This window comes from Anguilla rostrata, chromosome 3, assembly GCF_018555375.3.
Source record: "Anguilla rostrata isolate EN2019 chromosome 3, ASM1855537v3, whole genome shotgun sequence".
Lineage (NCBI taxonomy): Eukaryota > Metazoa > Chordata > Actinopteri > Anguilliformes > Anguillidae > Anguilla > Anguilla rostrata.
Genome location: NC_057935.1, coordinates 17,722,676 through 17,745,344, shown reverse-complemented (window position 1 = coordinate 17,745,344; position 22,669 = coordinate 17,722,676). Strand labels below are relative to the sequence as shown.

The window sequence follows — 22,669 nt, the reverse complement described above, 5'->3', positions numbered from 1 at the left end:
CCTCATTTTAGGCGAGCCAAAGTAATGGGGCAGCTGGCTGTTTCTTGGCCAGCTGTGTCTCTTTCCATTATTAGTTAATGTACAAGAAAGATAACAAAAAGGTCTATTTATGATAGGAATTTACATGAGTCTGTTGCTGTTGTCTCTCAACATTTGGGCCAAAAAATGTAAATGCCAGTAAAGTATGCCATTGTGAGTTTGAATAAATCAATCAGAAATATAACCAAAGCACTGGGTGTGTCAAAATCAACCGTTTATACAGGAACCAAGAATGCATTGGGGAGCTCAACAATACTGATAGATCAGAGTAGTGGATGGCTGAAGAATACTTTCACTTGTGGAGAAAACCCCCTTTTCAACAAATGAAAACATATTCCAGGATGTAGGCATAGATGTGTCAGAGATTACCATAAAGAGACAACTAAACCAACATAATCTCAGAGGGTTCACCACAAGATGCAAACCACTGGTAAGCAAGAACAGACCGGACTGATTAAAAAAGTGCATTAAAAACAGTAGATGTAGAACAAGGTCTTATGGACAGAAAGGAACTGCTCATGATTCAAACTACATTCCCATTCCCATTCCCATTCAGTGAAACATGGTGGAGGCAGTGTTTTGGGTTGGGCATGTATGGCTGCCACTGGACCTGGCTCACTTGTCTTCATTGATAATATGACTGCTGATGGCAACAGGATAAATTCTGAAGTATGTATAAAGAAATATTTTATCTTCTCAAATTCAAGCAAATGCCTCAAAATTATTGGACAGCCTTTCACCCTGCAGCACAACAATGACCCCAAACATACTGCTAACGTGGAATGTTCTTGACTGGCTAAGTCAATCACCTGTCCCGAATCTAACTGAACAAGCGTTTCACTTTGCTGAAGATAAGACTGAAGGCAAAATTCCCGAGAAACAAACAGGACCTTTGTAGATGGCTTGCAGAGCATCTCCAAGGAAGATACCCAGTGATATTTGGAGTACAGAACCAAAACAAGAATTATGTCACTGTCCAAATACTTTTGAATTTGACCATGCAGCTAATGGTTTGTGATTATAGTCACGTGGCTATCGGAAATAGGCGATATCCGCTACCTTTTACAGTTACAAACTGAACAATGAAGAATAGACATTTCTTGGGAACAACATTCATACCCCTTGTTTTGAGGCTTTGTCCAAAATATTTGCATAAAAGACTCAATTTTCCAGTTACTCCGGTGGGTAGTAGCATAATAACCCAGAGATCTGAATTAACTTGATATTGGGGATTGGGGAAAACATACACGACACTTCTGTTCCGCATTGCCCAAAGAAGCTGCCACACAACACTCAGCACACTAAAAGCGTCATTCATCACAAGTTTAATCTGTCAGTTTGTAGCAGTTTTTTCCTTTTTTCCAACTTCCTGTTTCGTCATCAACTCTAGAGTATACTTCTATCAAGCTGAATCAGAGACTGGACTTCATTGAGAAAAGCGCGTTCTCGGGTTTTTTTGGTCAGGTAACTCGACAAAGTTGGTTACAAACGTTAGCCATTTGTTTTAGTTGACGTTTACGATCACCTGCGTTTTTCATGTTTATACACAAGGAGAGAAGATCAGTCATGTTTCTTGGTCTTACGAGACTGCAACTGCTAGGATGTTAACCACCTGAAGGTTCTTTTAAATGAAAGGAAAGTTTGATATCGATGTTGTAGCCGATTCGACGATAACTAAGCGGCGTGTTCAAAGGGCCACCATGCCCGACTATGCTAAGATGAAAAAGCCGGACGTTAAATTGGTCATCCTCGGGGATATGAACGTTGGAAAGACCTCTTTGCTGCACAGGTACACGGAAAGAAAGTTTAAAGATACTATTAGTACGGTCGGAGGGGCGTTCTTTTTGAAACAGTGGGGACCGTACAACATTTCCATCTGGGACACCGCAGGTAAAGTGTGTGTGTAATTGTGTGTGGGTGGGTGGGTCTGTGTGGGTTTTCATTAATTTAATTATCTGAAATATAATTCACCTTTCTGAAGCTGCGTTTTTATAATCCGGTTATGATTTCCTACTTTATATGCAAGAAATGTGATGCAGTGAGTTGCCCATTGCCACGGAAACAAACAACAGTCAGACAGTAGTGGAGCCAGAAAATGGGAAACGTATGTGAATATTAATTTATTTGTGAATGTAATTGACGCTCGACGCACACAAAATAATGGAAAGAAATAGCTGTTGTTTTGTTGATCACATCTCATAATTTAACCCATCCCCTGACAAACACCAGGATTAATCTCTCCTCTCACCTCCAATGCCCGTAAGATTCTGTAACCATTAACCAGGGTCTGTTCGCAGTCCAAGGTGACCGACCCACTTATGCAGTAAGGCAGACATGCTAATCCACGGTGAGCCTAGTGCATACTGTAAATGGGTTTAACGTTGAAGTCCATTGCTTTATAGTTCTAATTCCATTACAAAAATGCTGTCTGGCGTTCCGATCTCATTACCCTGGCTTTTAACACTGGCACAGTCGGCACTAATGGTCCAATTATCATGCTGATGAGTGGATGTGGCATATGGCAACCTGGTTTAGTTGCCTGGGTCAGAGGATGGCAAGGTTAATGTACTGTATACTATGAGGTAGTGGTTTAGCACATAGCAATGCCAGTGATTTTCCTCTGTTAGGCTTCATTACTGTCATTTATCAGATGCTCTTATCCAGAACAACCTGTGGTGTAGGATTTGTGCTTTTGACTAATAGGGCAATAGTGACAGACTTGGCTGAGTTTTTTATTCATTTCGTGATGTGCTTTCTCCCTCGTGCTCAAAATGTTTCAGCCAATAAGCTTTGAGCCTCTTGGTCTAGTTCTTGGTTAGTCAAATATTATGGCTTTGACTTTGTCGGAGTGGGTTTATGTCATTTGCGTGCTATAGCTACATCACTTTGGTTTGGGGGACTGTCATCTTCGGATCAGTGTCAGTGATCAAGTGGTGTGCGTAAATCGTGATATGTAGGTTGTCTGCCAGACTCGGGTTGTTTTGCAATGACATAAGCTTCTTATCTTGAGCTGGTCATGAGAAAAGAACAAAAAGAACCATGGACACCAGTGAGTCAAAATGAAGTAATTTCCCATGGAACCTTTATATCCTCACTGCTCTGAGGGTTTAGTAGAGCTTGCATATCCAGAATGCATCATATGGTCAGCTCAAGTGTTAGTACACTCATGCAGAACTCGTATATCATCAAACGTTAGTGCTTTGTAAACTTAATCAAGCAGACAGTGCTAAATGTCATTTTTCTTTAACAAAAAGTTTTTTTTTTAATCCAACCATTTTCATTCATAAATGGATAGTATATTTGTTATACAATTCATTTAACAATGAAATGTGAACATCTTTTGCAGAAATAATTAATTAAAAAAAAATTAAAAAAAACAATTTTCCTAAATATCGAACAGCTGAAGTGTTTTCTGATGTTAAGGATTTAGGGTTGCGTTTACTGGTCTCAGCACCTGACTTGAAACTGTGCTTGAATCCACTGCCCTGCTGCTGTATCATTAATCACATGGATGATTTCCGTGTCAGTGAAATCTGAGTCTTTCTGTTCCTTTGCCAGAAAGGCTGGCCTCCCATGACAGATTTAGGTGAAATGTAATTCTTTGTCAGCGACTTTAACACAAGCCCCGTCTTTTCCAAAATTGCGTAACATCCATGCCTCCCTCTCACTTGACCGAACAGTGTATTGATGCCACATGTTATGTTGCCTTATTCATATTCATTTAGCTTTTCTTTCGGGGCAAGTAAGAACTTTTGACTCACCACTTCACTTCTGTAATGTTTCTCGCAACAACACAATAAAAAAAGCAAATGTCTTTGTTGCAGTGTTTATTTATGAAAGGCATACATAAGCCATAACATCCAGAGCCATAGTTTCATAACCTCAAAATAAAACACCCATACTTGGCACACTTTGGCCATGTTTGATATTATGTGAGAATATCAGCCAAGATGGAACAATCTCTTTCTGGGCCAGAGCATACCTGAAATGTTCGTCTCTAAACCAACTCTAAAACATAGATTAATTCAGGCTAGCGAAAATACTGCTTCAACATGAACAAGAAATCAGCAGCGAGATAAGATTTCCATCAGTTTTCTCTAAGCTCAGGTTGAGGCTTGAGTCTACAACCATATGAAATGTTGCGATGTGTTGACATGTCAACAATTGTTATATAGCTGATTCCATGTTTTAATGTGTTTTTACGTAAATTAAATCTCTTGTTTGCTGTACAATGTTATGTATTTTTTAATAATCACCTGTCTGGAAAAAGCCTGCCATTTCAATCAGCTACCATTACTGCATAACCAGATTAGACATGCGTAAATTTGGAAGTGTGAAGTAGTAATGGTGATGTTAAAAGCGTGCCTGATTTAGGCTGGACCTGCGGGTATAAATGAAGTGGCTCCGCACATACATTTCAGTTGATGTCTGAAATGTACCCTTTTTGAAGGAAAAAGCCTGTGCAATGTGAGATATGTAGACGTCACCTAAAAAATTAATAGCATTATGAAATGCTCATGCTGTTCCTCTGAATCCTCATTCTCTGTGCTGTTTTGGTCATGTCCTGGGATGTCGTAATTTCAGCTGACTGCTCCAAGTGTTCCAAGTGCTTGATCACATGAAAGCTTCGCTTGACGCCACCCTGTGTACTGAAGGCCCTTTTGTCCTCGCTAATCTTTGCTGCAGTAGATACGTGTGTTTTGCCTGTAGGAATGTTTGTCTAATGTCTTATCAGGAAAAGCCTGCCCTTTTGAGCCCCTTTGTACATGCTGTGTACTTCATAGGTCAATCGGCCTACATCAGTTGGCCTGCAGTTTCAAACGTTCAATTTTTTAGTTTTGGCTCAAAATGCTTCTTCACGTACACTTCAAGAGTTAAAGCCTCTCTGAGCTTGCAGTCTTGGGTGGGATCTCATACGGCGAGATGCATTGTAGTAAGTTCCTATTTAGGGTGTTTAGTTACCCTCTGTCTTGTTGCAGTTATGTGGCAGGCCATTTCCTTTCCTGCATTTCCAAAAGGTTAAGTCCAGGTCATTTCAACACACGTTTGAACTGCATCAGCATGGATTTTAATGAGATTTGGCATGCTTATTTGGTCTTAAAAGAAACACCTGGAATCAAAATTACAATAGTCACAGATCATTATTAAGGGAGACAAGGGCTAACAAAGTTTGAGCTATTTATTGTGACACTCCATGACTTTGACCTGCCATACCTACATCTGCCTACTGTAGATCATAGACAGATGGTTCTTAGATCATTTTAAAGATCTTTTCCAGGTCTGTATTTTACACACTGTATATATTGTATATTATATTCACCACAAAATTAAAGGCAAGAGAGTTATGAGTGATTATAATCTTGAAAGTTGATCTGCAAAAAACCTAGATTTCAAAATGGCCTCAAATTTTCACCAAAGTTATGGTTTAATGTCATCAACATCTCCTGGAAATTTGGTGTTTGGTTTTTGGTGTGTTGGCAGAGATATCATTACTTATCAGAAATGGCAGCACATCACAAATTCCTCACAATGTCGTTGAACAGTAGTTAATGATCCGTGCTAACATACGTAGTCAGGCTCATGCAAACTTGCAATGCAGTCCCTTCTTAATGGGCTGTTCTTCATGTAATGATCTTAAGAAGCAGTGTGTATTATGTTCTTCCAAATAAAAACAAAGGATTGCAAGTAACTAACAAAAAATGGCAAACACTTGCCAGAAACAACCAAAACAAAATGGATGACAGCAAAAAGGGTTCTGAAAGCTACCCTGGAGGACACACACTAAGAGTTGCAATGCAACAGAGACTAAAATACAGAAAACCAAAACGCTGGGAGATTATCAAAAATTGTTAACTTGGAAAAATTTACATGGAAGAAACAGTGTCAGTCTTCAGGCAAAATATCTCAAAATGAAGCCCAAATCCAACCAGTTATAAATACAAGCTGAGCCAGTACAAACGAAAAACAAAGGTGCATCATCCACTCAGGGAGAGCAGAAATAATCATCTAATCAGAGAGAGGGAATGTAAACAGTCCAACCAACACTTTTCTGAAAAATGGAGATGGAAAAAATCATAATAACTCGCAGAAATAAGAAATGATCTAGCATTGTACTCTATTTGTGCTCCTTCAGAGCCCTTGATGCAAGGATTGTATGCCTGCTCAAAATTATGTATATCTGTGCAGTTACACCAGTTCAACCACCCATCTTGGTTGTCCATCGCAAGTGTCTCAGGGTGGTATGGAAACATTTGCAATAGAGATGGTCCATGAGGATGCAGAAAGTTAAATCTCAATTCTACAGTGCTGGGTATTGTCTCTTCAACAGCCCAGCCATTGATTATTATCATATGCACTAGATTTGTGAAGAGTCAAACAGTAATTGCTTTTGTACTGACTACAGACTGTCAGAGCCCTCTGTATATTTTCAGAACAATGTCTTGTGTTCACCTCTGTACGTTAATCCTCTCCATCACACTCTTCGTCTGCGTCAGTTCACTTGCATGCATCCGTTTTGTCAGGTCGGGAGCAGTTCCATGGCCTTGGTTCCTTGTACTGCAGAGGTGCAGCGGCGGTCATCCTCACCTATGACGTCACTAACTGGCAGAGTCTGGCGGAGCTGGAGGACCGCTTCCTGTCTCTGACCGACACGGCCAACAGCGACTGCATTTTCGCCATCGTGGGCAACAAGGCCGACCTCACCGACCCCAGAGCCCTTGTGGAGGAGGAAAGCGAGGAGGAGAAAGAGGTGGTCCCCCAGCTCAGCTCCTCACCCACAGGCCCCCCTAAGTTCCGTAAGCAGGTGCTCCGGGAGGACGCCATGGCCTTTTACAGTCGCATCCTGCGCTACAAGCTCCTGGACGAGGCCACCAGCCTGCCGGCGGAGAGCATGTGCTTCGAGACCAGCGCCAAGACGGGCTACAACGTGGACCTGCTGTTCGAGACACTTTTCAACATGGTCCTCCCGTCCATACTCAAGAAGGAATCGCAGAGCTGCTCTCCCACCGTCGACCTGGAGGAGTGCCGGGAGGTAAAGAGGACCAAGGCTGGGTGTTGCACTTGAATCATAAAGACTTGAACACTGTACGACACTTATAGGATAGTAGTTTTTTAGGGTCCACAGGGTTCATAATCTGTTTGTGTGTGTTTCTCTGAGATTCGCTGTTGCCTGTGTTGATTTTCTCACGCTTGCATGCAATACAAAGCTATGGCTGCTCCAAATAAGGGGCGAACTTGGTGGGGAAGTTGCTCATAATGAGATAATCAACCGGATATGCAATAAGTCATAACACAACTCAGATTTGCACTATGGCTTCACTAAATTATGGGTTTTCTGGCCAAAGCACATTATTTGTAGGTCTTAAATTATCACCAAAGCCTTTTTTTAAATGTTTATAGTTCCACAAGGAAGAAAAAAACAAGATGGAAAGTCACACTGTTGGGTGAGTAGTCAGTTCAGTGGTACGGCTGCCAATTGTCTGGGTGATTACAGTTGTCAGTTGGTCCTGTTTTTGAAGGTGCTTCAAGAGACTTCATGTTGTAATGTTTTATGTTTTCAATGTTTTAGGCGATGCTTGTGTTTTGTTGATTTTTTTTTACGTGCGTTTTGTATCAAATCTATCTTGTAAAAGATGTGAAACTATTTAAGAAGTACATTTTATATTGTATTTTTCCCTTCTGATTGTACATTAAAGAATAAAGATTCTCAATTTAAAATATTATTGGTGAAAGAGCCAAGTTATTTGTGCTAAATTTCATGTTGCATTTTTTTTTTTCATGCCTTACATTATGATTTCCACAATTGAACTTAACCAAAGGTGTTATGCAGTATGGTGAAAAATAACAACTCAAGTTGTGGTTAAACTGAGTAAAGTCCTTGCTCCTCCAGCATGTTACTGCTAAAAATATTGTTTTTCACTTGCTATACTAATCTTTTGTATTAAACTGCAATATTAATATACTATCAATGCATGCCTTTAGAGTTTGTAAGTTGTACAGAGGGCCCCTGGATCAAAAAACTCCTTTTTATGTTTTCATGCATATCAGTGTGGAAAATTATCCAATTTTCCCTGTGTTTGGTAATGTGGCCATGTTACTGTTTAACATATTACAAACTGCTTTTCCATTTATTAACTACATGGGGATTTAGAAAGGAGTTAGAAATTAATTATAGTCCTTCATTATTATATGTCTGTTATCTGAAATCTTTTGATTATAGATTTCCTTGAAGCACAGCTCAACTTTGATAAAATGATAAAAATCTTCATTTTTAGCAATATTTCAAATGTATATTATTATTATTATTATTATTGTGTGGTAGAAGTAGTAGTGATGACAGTAGTATTGCAAATTTATTATTTCTAATAATAAATATGGTACCTTTCCTCCTTGTGTCACTGTAACCACTGCAAAATGTGTTAAGATGCAACAATGTGAAAGACTGAGGAGTATAATAAAAATGTGCGACTAATTACAAAACAAACCAATAACATTTATTTAGCTGTAATTCAAACCCAGTAGTAAAATGTAATAGGATTCACAGGCTCTTATTCAGTAAATTACATCAAATTAATGGAACAAGGATATCAAACACTGATTTATAAGCACATGTACACATTAGAGGTTACAAATATTTGAAGGAAGCATTGCATTGAACGTATACTGTATTTGTCACATGAGCAAGTTTAAGTGTGTTATGCATGGCTTGTCCTGATGTAAGATGAATACTTATTTTGGTTGCAGTGTTGTTTCAGGATGATGCTACAGAATTATATACTGTCAGTGATTATCAATAGAATAATTAAAGGAGATTTTCAGTGCATGTTCTGTAGCTGTAAATAAACAGATCTGGATAATCTTATTCCACAATAATGACATTTTATTCTCTTGTGTGTAGATTACTGCTGACATGTTATTTGTATCATTGATGAAGAACTCTGACATCCTTTGTCTATTTTGTGTGTGAAGGATAATCATTTTGAAATAAAAATAAAATAAAACTATGAGCGGGGAAGAGTATTAATACTGAAAGTAACAACGGTGCTTTGTGTTAAGTGCACACAATCTCATTTCGAGTCCACAAACAAATCATTTGCAGTTCGTAGAAGGACGGCATTAGTGGTGCTGGAATATTGTTAAAAGCTGATTTGATATATTTATATAAAAACAAATATAAAACATAAGAAGCAGTGCATAAACTGTTTGCATCTTTGGTTGATCTGTATAATTTCAGGAGTTGTTAAAACACATAGCTGAGGTAATAAGTTATATAACTTATATATTATTTATATTAAATAAGCACCATTTTGAACATAAAGTGATATCTGGAAACCTTTTTTTTGTTCCCCTCGTGGTTTCAGGAGAAACTGTGCCATAACTCTTCTACACCTCAGCAACGACAGTCTTTAAGCCTCAGCTGGGACAGTGGTTGGGGGTACTTGGGGTACTGCAGGTAAAAATTTAGGGGTGGGGGGGTTCACAGGTTCTTCATGCACACTTGGCAGCGGCTGATTCGGGACAGCTGCTGGCCAGCCTTGAGCGTCTCTGCGGCTGGCCGGCTCTGGAAGGAGTGCTCGATGGAAGTGAGCCAGAAGCTCTGCTTATTGGCAAAGTAGTGGCAGGCCCCTTTGGCCCCGTTGCACTCGATGAAGGGCGTGGTGCGGAAGTCCTCCAAGCAGGAGCCGGGTGACACCAGGGACTGCCCGCCGCCCTCGTCTCCGGCAGCCGTGTGCTGTGGAATGGGGGGGCACGTTGGAACAGGGTTAATGAATTATTAACAGGGTGTTATTGTGAAATTGAATGCTTGTGGCTAAGAGAATACATGTCATTGGGCAGATACAGGGAGAACGAACTGAAGTTTTTGAGTGTGCTTGGTAATATTTTGCTAAAATATTAAGGAAATTTTCCTGACCCCTCCCTGTATGATTTTTTTGTTGAAAAATAAGAGATAAGACAGTGCCTCACCATGAGGAAAGAGTAGCCAATCCACAAGCTGCGCCAGCCCGCAGGGCATTGTGGGATTGTAGTGTCCTGACTGTGCACTGCAATAGCCACGGATGGCGCCTCGCATACGGAGCAGCGGCTGATGTAGGGTCTGATCTCCGTCTCCTCCACTGGCATCATGGGAATGGGGGCAGTGGTGGACAGCCAATAGGATTTGTCATTGCGACTGGCATAGTAGCAAATGTCCCCGGGGTTGCAGTAGAGGAAGGGCATGGTATTGAAACGAGGAAGACAAGACCCAGCCAGGCCTATGTATGCAGAAATATGGAAACAAGGAATATGATAAGAAACTACAACCAGTGTGTTCACCTAGATGTATTTCCAAAAGAATGTACTGTTATGAAATCAAATCAATTTTATCTGTATAGCACTTTTTACAGAGAACTGTCACAAAGATGCTTAACAGAGTCACAGAAGGGCATATAGTTTATAGCAGATCTGTGGCATTTATAGTGATGCATGCGCTACAGCTTAGCACCATATATCTCTACCTGAGACAGTGTACACACATTATCAGTCAAAAAACCACTGTGCTGTACACTATAATGACAGTAAGACATGATTGAAGTATTTTATGCCATTACCTATATTTCTATATTACCTGTATAAGTGCTGTTTTTGCATCACACTAAGCTATTTTTCACCTCTTGTACTATTTAAACAGCTTATTTGGACTCCTTTGTCTTATATTATTATTATTATTATTATTATTATTATTATTATGGTCTTAAAGCCTCACCCAGGTCCTGATTGTGAGCCTTCTCCTGACCCTCAAAGTACAGCAGACTGTACCCATCCCACAGCTTGGCCATGCCCACGGGACACATGGGCGTTTGGTCCGACTGGCTGTGCTTCACCAGCAGGTACCCCACGCTCACACTGCGCCCCGGCATTCCAGTGATCCCAGGGGCACCGGGGCGGCCCGGACTCCCTTACAGAGAGAGAGAGATAGAGAGAGAGAGAGAGAAGGATGGAAGGAGAGTGTTAAAACTTATAAAAAATGTTCTTTAACTAAGACAAGGATATGGAAATTATAAGATCAGCAGAACTACATAATTCTTTCTTATTTTACTTAAAATCATTTATTAATAGCAGTAAGACATTTATAAAACAGGGCAGAAATAGGGTTTTACTTCAGACCAGTCATTTTCAGTGAGACAAGTGCTTGTTACAGTCAAGCATACCCTAGCTCCTCTTATAGAGGTACACCTAATTGTGAACCAAATCCTATTTCAATATTCTAAACATATTTATGACAAGCTAAATCCTCACCTAATCCAGTAATCTGGCCCAGAAGCATTTCTAATCCCAATCTGCCAAGTTCACCCCTTACCTTGAAGGCCCTGGAGACCTTGGTGCCCACCCTGCCCGACATCTCCACGGTAACCTGGTGTTCCAGGTGTGCCACTGACTCCTGGCATGCCCTTCTGTCCCTGGGGACCCATGAAGCCTTGTGGGGGTGGGGGTAAACAAAATATCTAATTATGTAGGCAGCAAACAACAGAGCCTCAATCACTAACCATGTCTCCAGGTAGCAGGGAATAACGAGGAATGATGTGTCAGGCACTCCTCTACCTGGGTCTCCAGGCGGCCCTTGGGGGCCAAACTCCCCACGATGTCCTTCGGGTCCACGGATTCCATGAGCACCAGGCGGGCCCCTCTCCCCAGGCTGTTTAGGTGGGGTGGGTACTGGGCCCTGATCACCAGGCACCCCGGGGAATCCTACAGGGTCCCATCACAGACACAGAGGGGACACCCCGATTAGCACATACACATGCACCTTATTATTCAACTTTTCACAGTTTTTAATGCCTTTTTCTCCCCAGTTTGGAACACCCAGTCATGCTCATCACTGCAGCCTCTATTGCTACCATCTTGCTCTATATGATGTTGGCCGCTGCTTCTTATCAATCTGCAGTTTGTGAGTGAAGCTCACACAGACATGAGCTGGAGGAAGACACTTCATGTGCAGCTCAGTAGGTGGGCAGGGGGCGCTGGTATGAGATGCAGTTATCCCCACTGGCTGAAGTCTTCCCCTCTCTATACAACACAACACTAGACTACACTGTGTGTTTCCCTTTGGGGATGCTGGCTAAAGTTGACACTGGCATACTCCATATTTAATATCAGACTTCAGGCTAACCATGTGCTAGAACAGTGCTTTAGCAGGATAAGCCACCCAACAGCTTTATGTAGTTTTAATATAAAATGCATGTTTAATACAGAATATGTCTTCAGTACAATTTATTCAGACTCAATAAACTTCACAGTAAGCTTCCTATTTACATTCAGAAACCTTATTTACACTGAACCCACTCTACAAAGAGCCCAATCTTCACTGAACTCACAAAACGTTTTGCTGTCTGTGGACTTTTGACTCTTACACATACAATCAGTAACACTTCAGTGCTTTTCCCAGATGCTTCCACTAGCTGTAGATTCAGAGTTTCAGTCCTGACCAAGCTGGCAAAACAACTCTCAACAGCAGGCGGAGGGGAAAAATGTGTTTGCCACACTTTCCACATACTACATAAGTGAGTCACATTTCTCTTCCATAGTTCAGCAGACAGATATCAGAAAGAGGAAGGTGGAATTTATTAGTTGAGCAACATCTTGAAATGTTAACCTTTTATTTCATAAAAATGCTCAGAGCTTGTCTTTTACAGAAGCATATTTCAGAAGTTTATTTCTTATCAAACTTCAACAAAAGGCAGACAGACAGACAGACAGACAGACAGCCACTCAGTCATCAAATATAGTATTAGGGTGCTACCTGGAAATCCAGTGTTGCCTTTTGGACCGACAGGTCCTTTGTCTCCTTTGAAACCAGGCCTTCCAGGAGTTCCCATCAGCCCCTGCTCTCCCGTTGCACCTACAAATGTAAAACAACAGAATCTGTTCATACTACCAGTCAAGTGACTGTTTTACATCACACAGGAACCTTCCCATAAGATGATTCCTCAAACTCATACACAGAAAGTAGCTCCATAAAAATACAATGTTATTAAAAAATGAATAGCTAATTTAAAATATTAATAATATATTTTTTAAAGTATTGTTTTGAAAATGAAATCCAAAAGGAAACCCCTATAAAACAGCCTGGCTGACATACTAGAACTATAGGGCTTGAAAGAAACACACGACCAAGGCCTGTCCTGTATTTGTTGGGGTTGACCTCACCTTTATTCCCAGACAGTCCGTTCCGCCCTGGGAATCCTTGCTGTCCCTGATCTCCTTGGGTACCTATTGAGCCCCTCTCCCCAAAAGGTCCTGGCTGTCCTCTATCCCCCTTGCTTCCGCTGGTTGAGGGTACACCTGGTCTCCCTTGAAACCCAGGAAAACCTGCAGGACCAACACACATCAGACACTGGCCTCACCCCCCCCCACCCCTCTCCCTCCCCTATCCACCAAAACTCAATGCACCCCAAAACACTCTTCTGGCAAAATAAATCCTGTGTCACAGACAACCTGTGTGGCCTGACCTCTCTGCAACCTTCTGGGAAACCATATTATGCTGTATTTTCTTCATATTTCCTTAATTGCATCAGCTTCATAATTTAGCATACTGTATTTGGCAGACTGACATTAACTTTACAAAACCGTATGTCTCATCTTTTGTACAGAGGGCAGGGAGATGACACGTACATATGTGCACTTGGAAAAATAAAAGCTTGTGAAGCCTACTCCACCTTGATGCCCTTTTGCCCCTGGGAAACCGGGGTCACCCTGTGCGCCTTGTATGTCAGATATCCCGTGTATCCCAGGGGGGCCCTGAAATCCAGGGGGTCCAGGTTCACCTTGATCACCTGAGTGAGAGGGCATCCGCAGTTAGAAAAGCAAGGAACATCCTGCGTATCATCGTGAACCTCGCGTAAACCCCCATATTCCCACTGTCTCCATGTACAAAAATCTTAAGGAGTGACGGAAGAGTGAGGCTTTATGAACCTCAAAATCGATGGCCATTTTAATTACTATCAGCGGCTATCTGATTTGAACCAATAACAGTGTTCTACTGTGCAAAGCAAAGTCTAATGATTGGTCAATATGGGTCAGTGATTGATAGCACAGAGTTGCTACACCCATTATGATCAGGATGCAACAGTCTCTCACCACTACTCTGATGCAAACTTGATTTATTTTGTTAATAGATTAATTATGAAATTATTTGATACCAGGGTATCAAACATTGAAAATGTATACAAATGTGTTGTGCGTGGTGAGCATTTGGGGACAAAATGGCAGTTCATGAAATAAAAGCCACTGTAAAAATCCAATCTATTATCATTACCACCATTATTTGGTGCAAATTTACAGAATTTACAGAAGCCTTCCAGATTAACTATCTCTTGCACAACTCCAGCGCTCCCCCTGCAATTCAAACTTTGTGAGTTTGAGTTGAAGGTGGGGCACTGGAGTTGAGCAGGAGATCCAGCTCCCTTACCACTGCACTGAAAGGCATCTGGAAAACTCTCAGGTGCACCAGGCTTCCGTAGCCAAGGCAACCTACCTGAGTCTCCGCGAGATCCCTTGGAACCCAACAGCCCTGGTAATCCTCTCTCTGTGTTGGGGATCCCTGCTTCTCCTTTCTCCCCTTTAGTCCCAGGGTCTCCTGCCAGTCCTCCGTTATCCGAACCTGCCAGGATTCAGGGAAATTCAGGGAAATTCAGGGAAGTATTTTACCAGAATGTAATTATGGATGTGACTCTGTTCATGTCAGCAGAATTCATGTGTTATGAGTTATAAAGAATACTACCATTGCTATGGCAATTATTATTATTATTATTATTCTTGTTATTATTATTATTATAAACAAACTGGAACAATACCTGGGACTCCTGGGATGCCTTTCTGCCCCTTTAGACCGTCCAGACCAAATATGCCCTTCAGACCAGGAAAACCTGCACAGACAGTCATGACATTAACATCTGTATAGCAACTTTAGCACTTAGAGCATTGTGAGAACAATATTGCCATGTAACAGTTCATCCTTTTCCCCTTTTCCTCTCCTGATTCCTACTTTGTTTTAATAACTTGAAAGTTCCCAAACAGAAGCAGTTTGAGAGTTCACTCACAGACACAGTTTGACTCATCACTCATACATCACAGTATTTCAAAATCTCGCCCACAGGGAATTCCAACCTTGGTGGGACAGCATGTGTTGAGTGAGATTTCAGTGTCATTTGGGGAAGGCGGTCTGTGACTTCCTTGCTAGGATGGTATCCCACACTCAGTCGGGTTGGCTTGTGTTCTTACCTCTCTGCCCTGGGAGGCCAGGATGACCCCCAAACCCTGGCTCTCCTGGGGTCCCAGGCCACCCCTTGTGGCCATGGTGTCCTGGGGAACCATTTTTCCCATCAGACCCTGTGAACACAAGCCACCAAATGACAAAACACCACAGCAACAAGTTCACTGTCAGAGCCGGAATGGCTGCTCCTGCTCTTTGAAGGGAGAACACAATATAACTGGTGGCACATGGTGCAGTAACCTGTAGGGCAGCTCGGAGCCATCTTACTCAGTTAAAACACCTAATGTCTGAGGGCATCCCCAATCAATAAACATTGAAAACTAGTCATTGCCTATAAGCATTACTATAAAAAGTGAAAGCATTTGGGTTTCTTACCTGCCGGGCCTTCAGTACCAGGCTGACCCTTCTCTCCTTTCAGACCATCAATGCCATTGAAGCCTGAGCTGCCCCTCTCTCCCAGCAGCCCATTGAAGCCCTTGACCCCTGAGGGTAGATAGTGAGCATCAGGTTTACTGTCCTCATAACACATTCGACTGTAATGACTAATATTAACACTACACCCATAATTAACAGTACAGCTAATATTGCTACTACAACGCCTACTAAATAATAATATAATAATAATAAAATATAATAATAATAATAATAATAATAATAATAATAATAATAATAATAATAATAATAATGTTATCATTGTCATCAATCAAACAATTCATTTGATAGACAATTTTATCCAGATGACTTGCTAAATACCATTATCAAATCATCGTGATTAATTAGCTGACTATTAGTTAGCAACTTTAAAAAGACTGGTCCTTGTCTTTCAAGCATTTCAACTGCTGGTCCAGCTCAGGCTGTGTTACACACACACACACAAAAAAACAGGCCTGAACCCCTAAAAATGAGTTATGTTTAGCCAAATTTTCTTTTACATTTCTAATGTAAAATGTCTTTGTGACAGTGTCTTTGTAAAAAGTGGCATACAAATAAAGTTAAATTGAACACCTGACACTGATGCAGACATGAAACTTACCCAACTGTCCAGGAAAGCCAGGGTTCCCCCTTTCACCTGTGGGTCCAGGTAAGTTGATGATGGGGCCGCCTTCACCTGGAAAGGTTAGATCTCAGTTAGCACTGCAAATGACACTGCTTCAGGTACAGCTGTGTCTTGTAACAAAGAGGTATTTTTATATAGAATACTCATTATCTGCATAAACTCTGGTTAAGGATGCTGTCTTTAGTTCAGCAGCTAAGAGGGACACTACTGTACCTCAGAGTTTTATATTTTATTTAGCTGAAGCCCCTTCAACCATACAGTTGCATGCAATGTCTTTGATCAGTGATAGGCAAGAAGTTTCAATGAAAAGTCCATTTTGTTGTGATTCATTAAAATTTAATTGATTTTCTTCACTAGAAACACAAATACGCTGACACGACAAAATTTTCCACAATGTGAAATTTTCTCTAAGGAACTCTTAATTACTGGATTGAAGGGATGTGGCTTATATCAACAAATGCATTTAGTTGTCAGTTTTTAACAGGACCACAACGACAATCTGTTATTTTCCTTCCTTCCACATTTCGTGCCATACCTTTGCGTCCCTTCACACCGTCTTCCCCTGAGCGGCCGTAAGCTCCAGGTGTTCCTTTCTCTCCCTGCAATAACAGAAGAAAGGCATCAGTGATTGGCTGTGTATATGACTCTGCCTCTGACATCACAATGAGATCGACTAAAGGCTGAGGTGTGTTCGCTCACCCTGTGGCCAGTCATTCCCGGAAAGCCCTGGATTCCCGGTTGTCCAGGGAGGCCGGGCATTCCTTTGTGCCCTGGAAGCCCTTCTGCCCCAAAGTTTCCCTTGGCACCCTTCTCATCGCTGGGCTCTCCCGGCATACCATCAGTACCAGTCCCTCCTGGCAGGCCTGGGTATCCCTTAGACCCTGCAGCACAAACAAATCAATCATTTTGTCTGCCTCAACCCTGCCCGCTACTTAGTCTGGAGAGAATGAGGCCATCTTCTGCGACAACTTCTCTAATGATCTGTCTACTGAACACTGAGGGCTAGTGTCGCAGACAGATTAAGCCTAGGACTAGACTAAATTAAATTTTGAATGGAGATTCTCAATGCAAAACTCAATTTAGTCCAGGACTAAGCTTAATCTGTGTCCACAATACCGGCTCTAAAAAATACTGCCTTGAGTGCTCCTTTCAGCTCCTTTTCAAACACTGACGTGAGTGTGCACTTAAGAGAGAATGCTCATCACACTCTCCCAAAACCAAGCGGAACTGCACGTACAGGAAGGTTCTGGACGATACCTGTGTTAGGTTTTGTGGCCTTACCCCTGGGACCTACGAAGCCATAATCTCCTAATTTCCCATGGTCGCCCTTGGTCCCCTTCATCTCTTTCATCATGTATGGGGGAATGTATGGCTTTTCACCAGGAGGGCCCTGCAGCCCTCTGTCACCTGAGAGACCATGGAGAGCAGACCATGTGTCAAACCTCAAAGAAGTGACCTTCAACCCTTAAGCCAACTTGTGTGAAACCACAGTGACGAAGGAGAAGCTTTCCCCCAAAATATAATAATAGATAGATCAAAAGACCAAAACACAGGTTATTTTGTAACATGGAACAGTGCAGTGAAATTAAAATCTAAAGGGTACATTAAAAATGTTTTGTGAAGGACATAATGGAAGTGCCATTGTAATTTTCCATTTAAAATGGCAACAATGGCCAACTAAACATATTTATTTTAGGAAGACCACACCTTGCATAAGCTTTCACATCTGACAGTGAAAACCCCTTTTAAAACACTAAAGACCACACGCTAAAGTTTCAAACAAGTCCATTTTCAGTAAGAAATTACATATAGTTTCAAACACATATTCTGTAATGCTAGGACTTAAGGCAAGGCCTAGTGTATGGAATCAACTCATAGAAAAATTGGAGTGCAGGTAAAAAAGAGAAAAGAACTATATTTCTCACAGTACCATAATACTCACCCTTTACTCCCTTCTTTCCCATGGCACCTTTGTAACCTGGGGTTCCAGAAAACCCCTGTTCTCCTTTCTGTCCTGCAAATCCTAGTTTTCCCTTGACACCTGGCATGCCTTCAAACCCTGTCATCCCTGTTGAGCCTCTGGAACCTGGACAAAAATGGGTCACACATAAATTATAGGCATTTAGCACATTCTCTTATACAGAGTGACTCACACAACCTTGTGCATTTTACATAGCAGTTAGACAGCTTGATATATACTGAACTAATTAAGCAATATGAGAGGCTATGCTATATTGTGAATACAGTCACAGCTAAAGCAACTCTCTTCTGGCTGGACTACCGGCATCTGCCATCAGACCCCTGCAACTCATTCAGAATGCTGCAGCTCGTCTGGTCTTCAACCTCCCCAGACACTCCCACGTCACTCCCCTGCTCACTACCCTCCACTGGCTGCCTGTTATAGCTCGCATCAAATTTAAAACATTGGTCCTAGCATACCAGGCAGTCAAGGGATCAGCCTCAGCACACCTCCACAAGATATTCAAACCCTACATGCCAGCCAGACCCCTCCGTTCTGCTACCTCAGGATGCCTGGCACCTCTCCCTCTTCGCACCTGCGCTTCCCGAACACGTCTCCTGTATGTTCTGGCCCCACGATGGTGGAATAACCTCCCCGTGGAGGTCAGAACAGCTGAGACACTGACCCACTTCAAGTGACGACTGAAGACTCACCTCTTCAGGCTGCACCTCTCCCCATCCCACCCTACCTCCCTGTAAATGACTGTAAGCTTAGGGTTATAACTAGGTAGCTGTTTTGTAGGTGACTTAGTTAATGCACCTGTCTTAACTACTGCTTGTATTTTTGCATAGACCTGTTGAAAAAAACAGTTTAACCTTCAGGGTCCAAGTTGAACTATGCGGTTGTTCCCTGCACTTGGACCGGTACTTCTCTCTAGGGTTTTCGTCATACTTGTTCCTGGTTATGGTTATACACTTTGTTGTACTTCGCTCTGCCAAATGCCTGTAATGTAATGTAAAGGGCCTTGTGCCTTCAACTCTTTTAGCTATGACTATATTCACAATACAGCACAGTCTTAAATGCTTTATTGCATTTAAAAAATGGCAGTAATATCATTAATGTTCTAGCAAATAAATAAGAATAAAAAAGACATGTTCTATTACAACATTACTGAATGGTTGGCAATCAATACAATGCAATGGAAATATTAACTTATGCTAGAGTCCACTGTCTACAACTGTGTGTTTCGTTGGGACATGATTAGAGTAGCTATCCCACTAAATTCTCCTCCTGGATTTTATAGTAGTAATGTTACGTTGCACACTCACATACCTAGTTGTGCAAACTTGATAGCCTACACCTTTCTAGCTTGTCAATCACTCCAGCTACTGCTATAAAATTATTTCAAAACTACAGTCACTTCACTTTTGCACTGGGCACATTAATCTCGATGTTGTCAATGGTCTATTCTCTTGTTAAGGGTGCACAGTGATATTATACACAGTAATGTGCACAAGTGTGTCATGTCATAGCTATTACTATATTGTGTATTATAACACGGCTGGAACACTGTATTGACCAATCAGCATCCAGGATCGAAATTATCCATTTTATAATTTAGGTTAAATACCTTGCTCATGGGTACAACAACAATGTCCTATCTGGGAATCAGACCTGTAACCTCTAGGTTACCAACCCAATTCTCTGGCCTTTATATCACACTGCTGCCCCTAAATCGTTGGTGAAAGCTTTACTGAATTTGTAACAGAAACTAATGGTCACTGCAATCATAGCAATAAAAATGTTTTATAAAAAAAACATCTGTGTTTACCTTCAGCTTGGAACTGTCACGTTATATAATAACAACAGACAGACATACATAAACACATAAGACAGGAGGTAAGCACCTTTGACTCCAGGAAGACCAGCGTGGCCAGGTCGTCCTGGTAACCCTGGGTTACCCTGCTGCCCCTCGTTTCCCTTTGGACCAACGCTACCTGGCTCACCAGGTATTCCCTTCCTTCCAAAAGGGCCTGGTGGGCCAGGATCACCGTCATCTCCTCTGTCACCAGCGGGGCCTGCAGAGAGGGAAATGCCATGGTTATGTGAAACATTTGAAATGATTTGTGTCAAACACATAATCCAGGAAATTATTATTGTTATTTTAACAGATGTCTACACAGGAACAAAACATTTAATTTCAGTGTATGAACTGGGGCAAGTCTATGATCTATTAACTAACAATACTGAAAGTATTATCTATTTTCCTTCACAGATATTACTGTTTGCTGTCCACTCATAGCTGCTAGCATCTAGAAACCAATATCCATTATCCATTTATAGATACTACATTTACCCATTAACAGTTTGGTGACCATTTCTCACCTGGTTCTCCAATGGACCCTGGAGAACCTGGGGGGCCTGTCTGTCCTGGGAATCCCCGGAAGCCATACTTTCCTGGCGGCCCTGGCCTCCCTTCTTCCCCTTGCAGGCCTGGAGGACCCAGTTCTCCTTTGGAGCCAAGGATTCCTGGCATGCCCTCCATCCCTGTGAGCATAGAAAGAGGGATATTAAGTAAAATAAGCATTGCTGGATGGAATTCAGTTGGCCAAAAGCTTGCCTGGTTTCCATTCATCCATGTCAACAAACCATTTCTTCTGAAAGCTAGAGCTAAGCTCTTACCTGGGTATCCAGGCTGGCCAGGGTCTCCAATGTTGCCTTTAGCCCCTTGTAGGCCAGGGGGCCCTGGCTCTCCGGAAGGTCCTGTGGAAGCCCCCACAACCTCCCCGTGGTTGCCTTTCTGTCCCGGTTCTCCATCCAGGCCCCGCCTTCCCAGGTCCCCAGGAGACCCCTGCCTTCCCTTGCTGCCGGGTGAACCCCTATCTCCACGAGGCCCCACAAACCCTGGGGAAAGGGGCAAAATCAATCAAATCATCTGATTCTAAGATCACCCCCTCTCCACCAGAACATCCCCTCTTCTCCTCAACCCCCTGTACTTTGGAGTGTCCCTACAGACTGGTAATCCACGCAAAGTATTTCAGAAGCATTTAGTACTCTAGAAGCCTAAGAATTTTTTTTTTGCAAAATATAAAAATAGAGGGTTTCATGTAATAAAAAAGTATATATATATTTAATATATATATAATCTTTCTTGGATCCCCTTTTAGTAGGGTTACCTGGATGCCCCATTGGTCCACCTCTGCCTGGATCACCCTGTTCTCCTTTGAGCCCCTCCTCCCCAAACAGTCCTTGAAAACCTTTGGGTCCAGGTGTGCCTAAAACATGGGACAAGGAAAAGACACAGTCCCACAGTCAGTTTGGGACAGAATCCTTCTTTTTCAGGCTAACACAATAAGTGTTTTGGGAACATTTCAAGTCCATATGTCAGAAGGCACCACACGTGGTTAGGGTACTGATATCCTCGCATAGTATTTGCAGAATGGGACAAACTCTCACAGTAAGTAATTTCACTTTTTCAAAATCATCACCTACATCTCTTCCCCATTCAGTAAAGGTATTTTAAAGCCTGTTACCTTGTGAACCATCCAAACCGATAGGGCCAGGTAGCCCAGGTTTACCAGCAGGCCCTGGCACTGGATCACACTCTCCTGCAGAAAAGAAACAAGCAGCAAGTCATAATGATCAACAGAAGCATCACTTTGGTGATGTCTGGTGTCTATCAGCTAGTGGGTGTTGGTCAGTTGGTTGGTTGACCTGGATGGCTCTGCATAGTTGCAAAGTTGGATGCAGAGGTGCAGGGGTGAGTGAATGTGCTGTTAATTACCAATAACAGTGCGACTTAAAAAAAAACAAAAACAGAGACCAAACCCTTCCCAAAAAACCAAAACAGTACATGCACGTTCAAAATAATTAACTGTCATTCAATTTAACAGAAAAGGGAGGGGTAAGGCGATTGAGCAACGGCAGAGTGGGAGGAGACTGCAGAAGGACATGCTGCGGTAAATTCTCTCGCTTTAGACTGAATACCTGTTCCATCCTCCCGCCTCCTGTTTCCTTCCAGAACACAGCCTCCTTTTAACAGCACACAAAAGAGAGAAGAGAGAGAGGAGGGAAATAGAGAGGGATGGAGAGAGAGAGAGGATCCCCAGGGAGATCAAAGCAGAATTACCAGACAAGTGTTAGCGCAAGCAGAGACACAAGAGCGTTCAAAGCGCCGTATTCACAGAAATGAGCACACTGCACAAAACAGACTGAATCTGAGTTTCAAATGTGATTTCAGGAGGGGAGACAGAGAGCAGACCTAAACAGATTGAACAGCAGACAGACAAAACTCTTTTGTTTGTTAAACAATTCACAGTCACATGATGACATTCTACTCTCAAACCACAGAACATGATAATCTCAT

The 22,669-nt window shown here is 42.0% G+C and overlaps 2 protein-coding genes across 4 annotated transcripts in view; one reads left to right on the top strand and one right to left on the bottom strand.

Moving 5' to 3' along the window:
• The first annotated feature begins 1,327 nt into the window (after positions 1 to 1,327).
• On the top strand, positions 1,328 to 8,949 carry rab20 (RAB20, member RAS oncogene family). The gene is made up of 2 exons (XM_064326553.1): positions 1,328 to 1,929; positions 6,561 to 8,949. The coding sequence occupies exons 1-2, from the start codon at positions 1,668 to 1,670 to the stop codon at positions 7,100 to 7,102; spliced, it is 804 nt and encodes a 267-aa protein (XP_064182623.1). The 5' UTR covers positions 1,328 to 1,667; the 3' UTR covers positions 7,103 to 8,949.
• The window catches only part of col4a2 (collagen, type IV, alpha 2), a 65,087-nt gene continuing 50,927 nt past the window's right edge, over positions 8,510 to 22,669 (bottom strand). For 2 of the 3 annotated variants that reach the window (XM_064326550.1, XM_064326551.1), the window contains exons 26-48: positions 22,291 to 22,335; positions 21,837 to 21,911; positions 21,480 to 21,578; positions 20,986 to 21,207; positions 20,689 to 20,850; positions 20,211 to 20,381; positions 18,286 to 18,429; positions 17,625 to 17,750; positions 17,043 to 17,224; positions 16,879 to 16,942; positions 16,320 to 16,394; positions 15,662 to 15,769; positions 15,295 to 15,402; positions 14,868 to 14,939; positions 14,549 to 14,674; positions 13,731 to 13,847; positions 13,222 to 13,383; positions 12,815 to 12,913; positions 11,617 to 11,763; positions 11,375 to 11,491; positions 10,781 to 10,972; positions 10,003 to 10,289; positions 8,510 to 9,769 (exon numbers count right to left, since the gene is read on the bottom strand). In XM_064326550.1, the coding sequence (XP_064182620.1) occupies positions 9,515 to 9,769; positions 10,003 to 10,289; positions 10,781 to 10,972; positions 11,375 to 11,491; positions 11,617 to 11,763; positions 12,815 to 12,913; positions 13,222 to 13,383; positions 13,731 to 13,847; positions 14,549 to 14,674; positions 14,868 to 14,939; positions 15,295 to 15,402; positions 15,662 to 15,769; positions 16,320 to 16,394; positions 16,879 to 16,942; positions 17,043 to 17,224; positions 17,625 to 17,750; positions 18,286 to 18,429; positions 20,211 to 20,381; positions 20,689 to 20,850; positions 20,986 to 21,207; positions 21,480 to 21,578; positions 21,837 to 21,911; positions 22,291 to 22,335 (3,155 nt within the window). In that variant the 3' untranslated portion in view covers positions 8,510 to 9,514. The remainder of the gene's footprint in view (positions 9,770 to 10,002; positions 10,290 to 10,780; positions 10,973 to 11,374; positions 11,492 to 11,616; positions 11,764 to 12,814; positions 12,914 to 13,221; positions 13,384 to 13,730; positions 13,848 to 14,548; positions 14,675 to 14,867; positions 14,940 to 15,294; positions 15,403 to 15,661; positions 15,770 to 16,319; positions 16,395 to 16,878; positions 16,943 to 17,042; positions 17,225 to 17,624; positions 17,751 to 18,285; positions 18,430 to 20,210; positions 20,382 to 20,688; positions 20,851 to 20,985; positions 21,208 to 21,479; positions 21,579 to 21,836; positions 21,912 to 22,290; positions 22,336 to 22,669) is intronic. The other variant, XM_064326552.1, reaches the window with a different exon arrangement.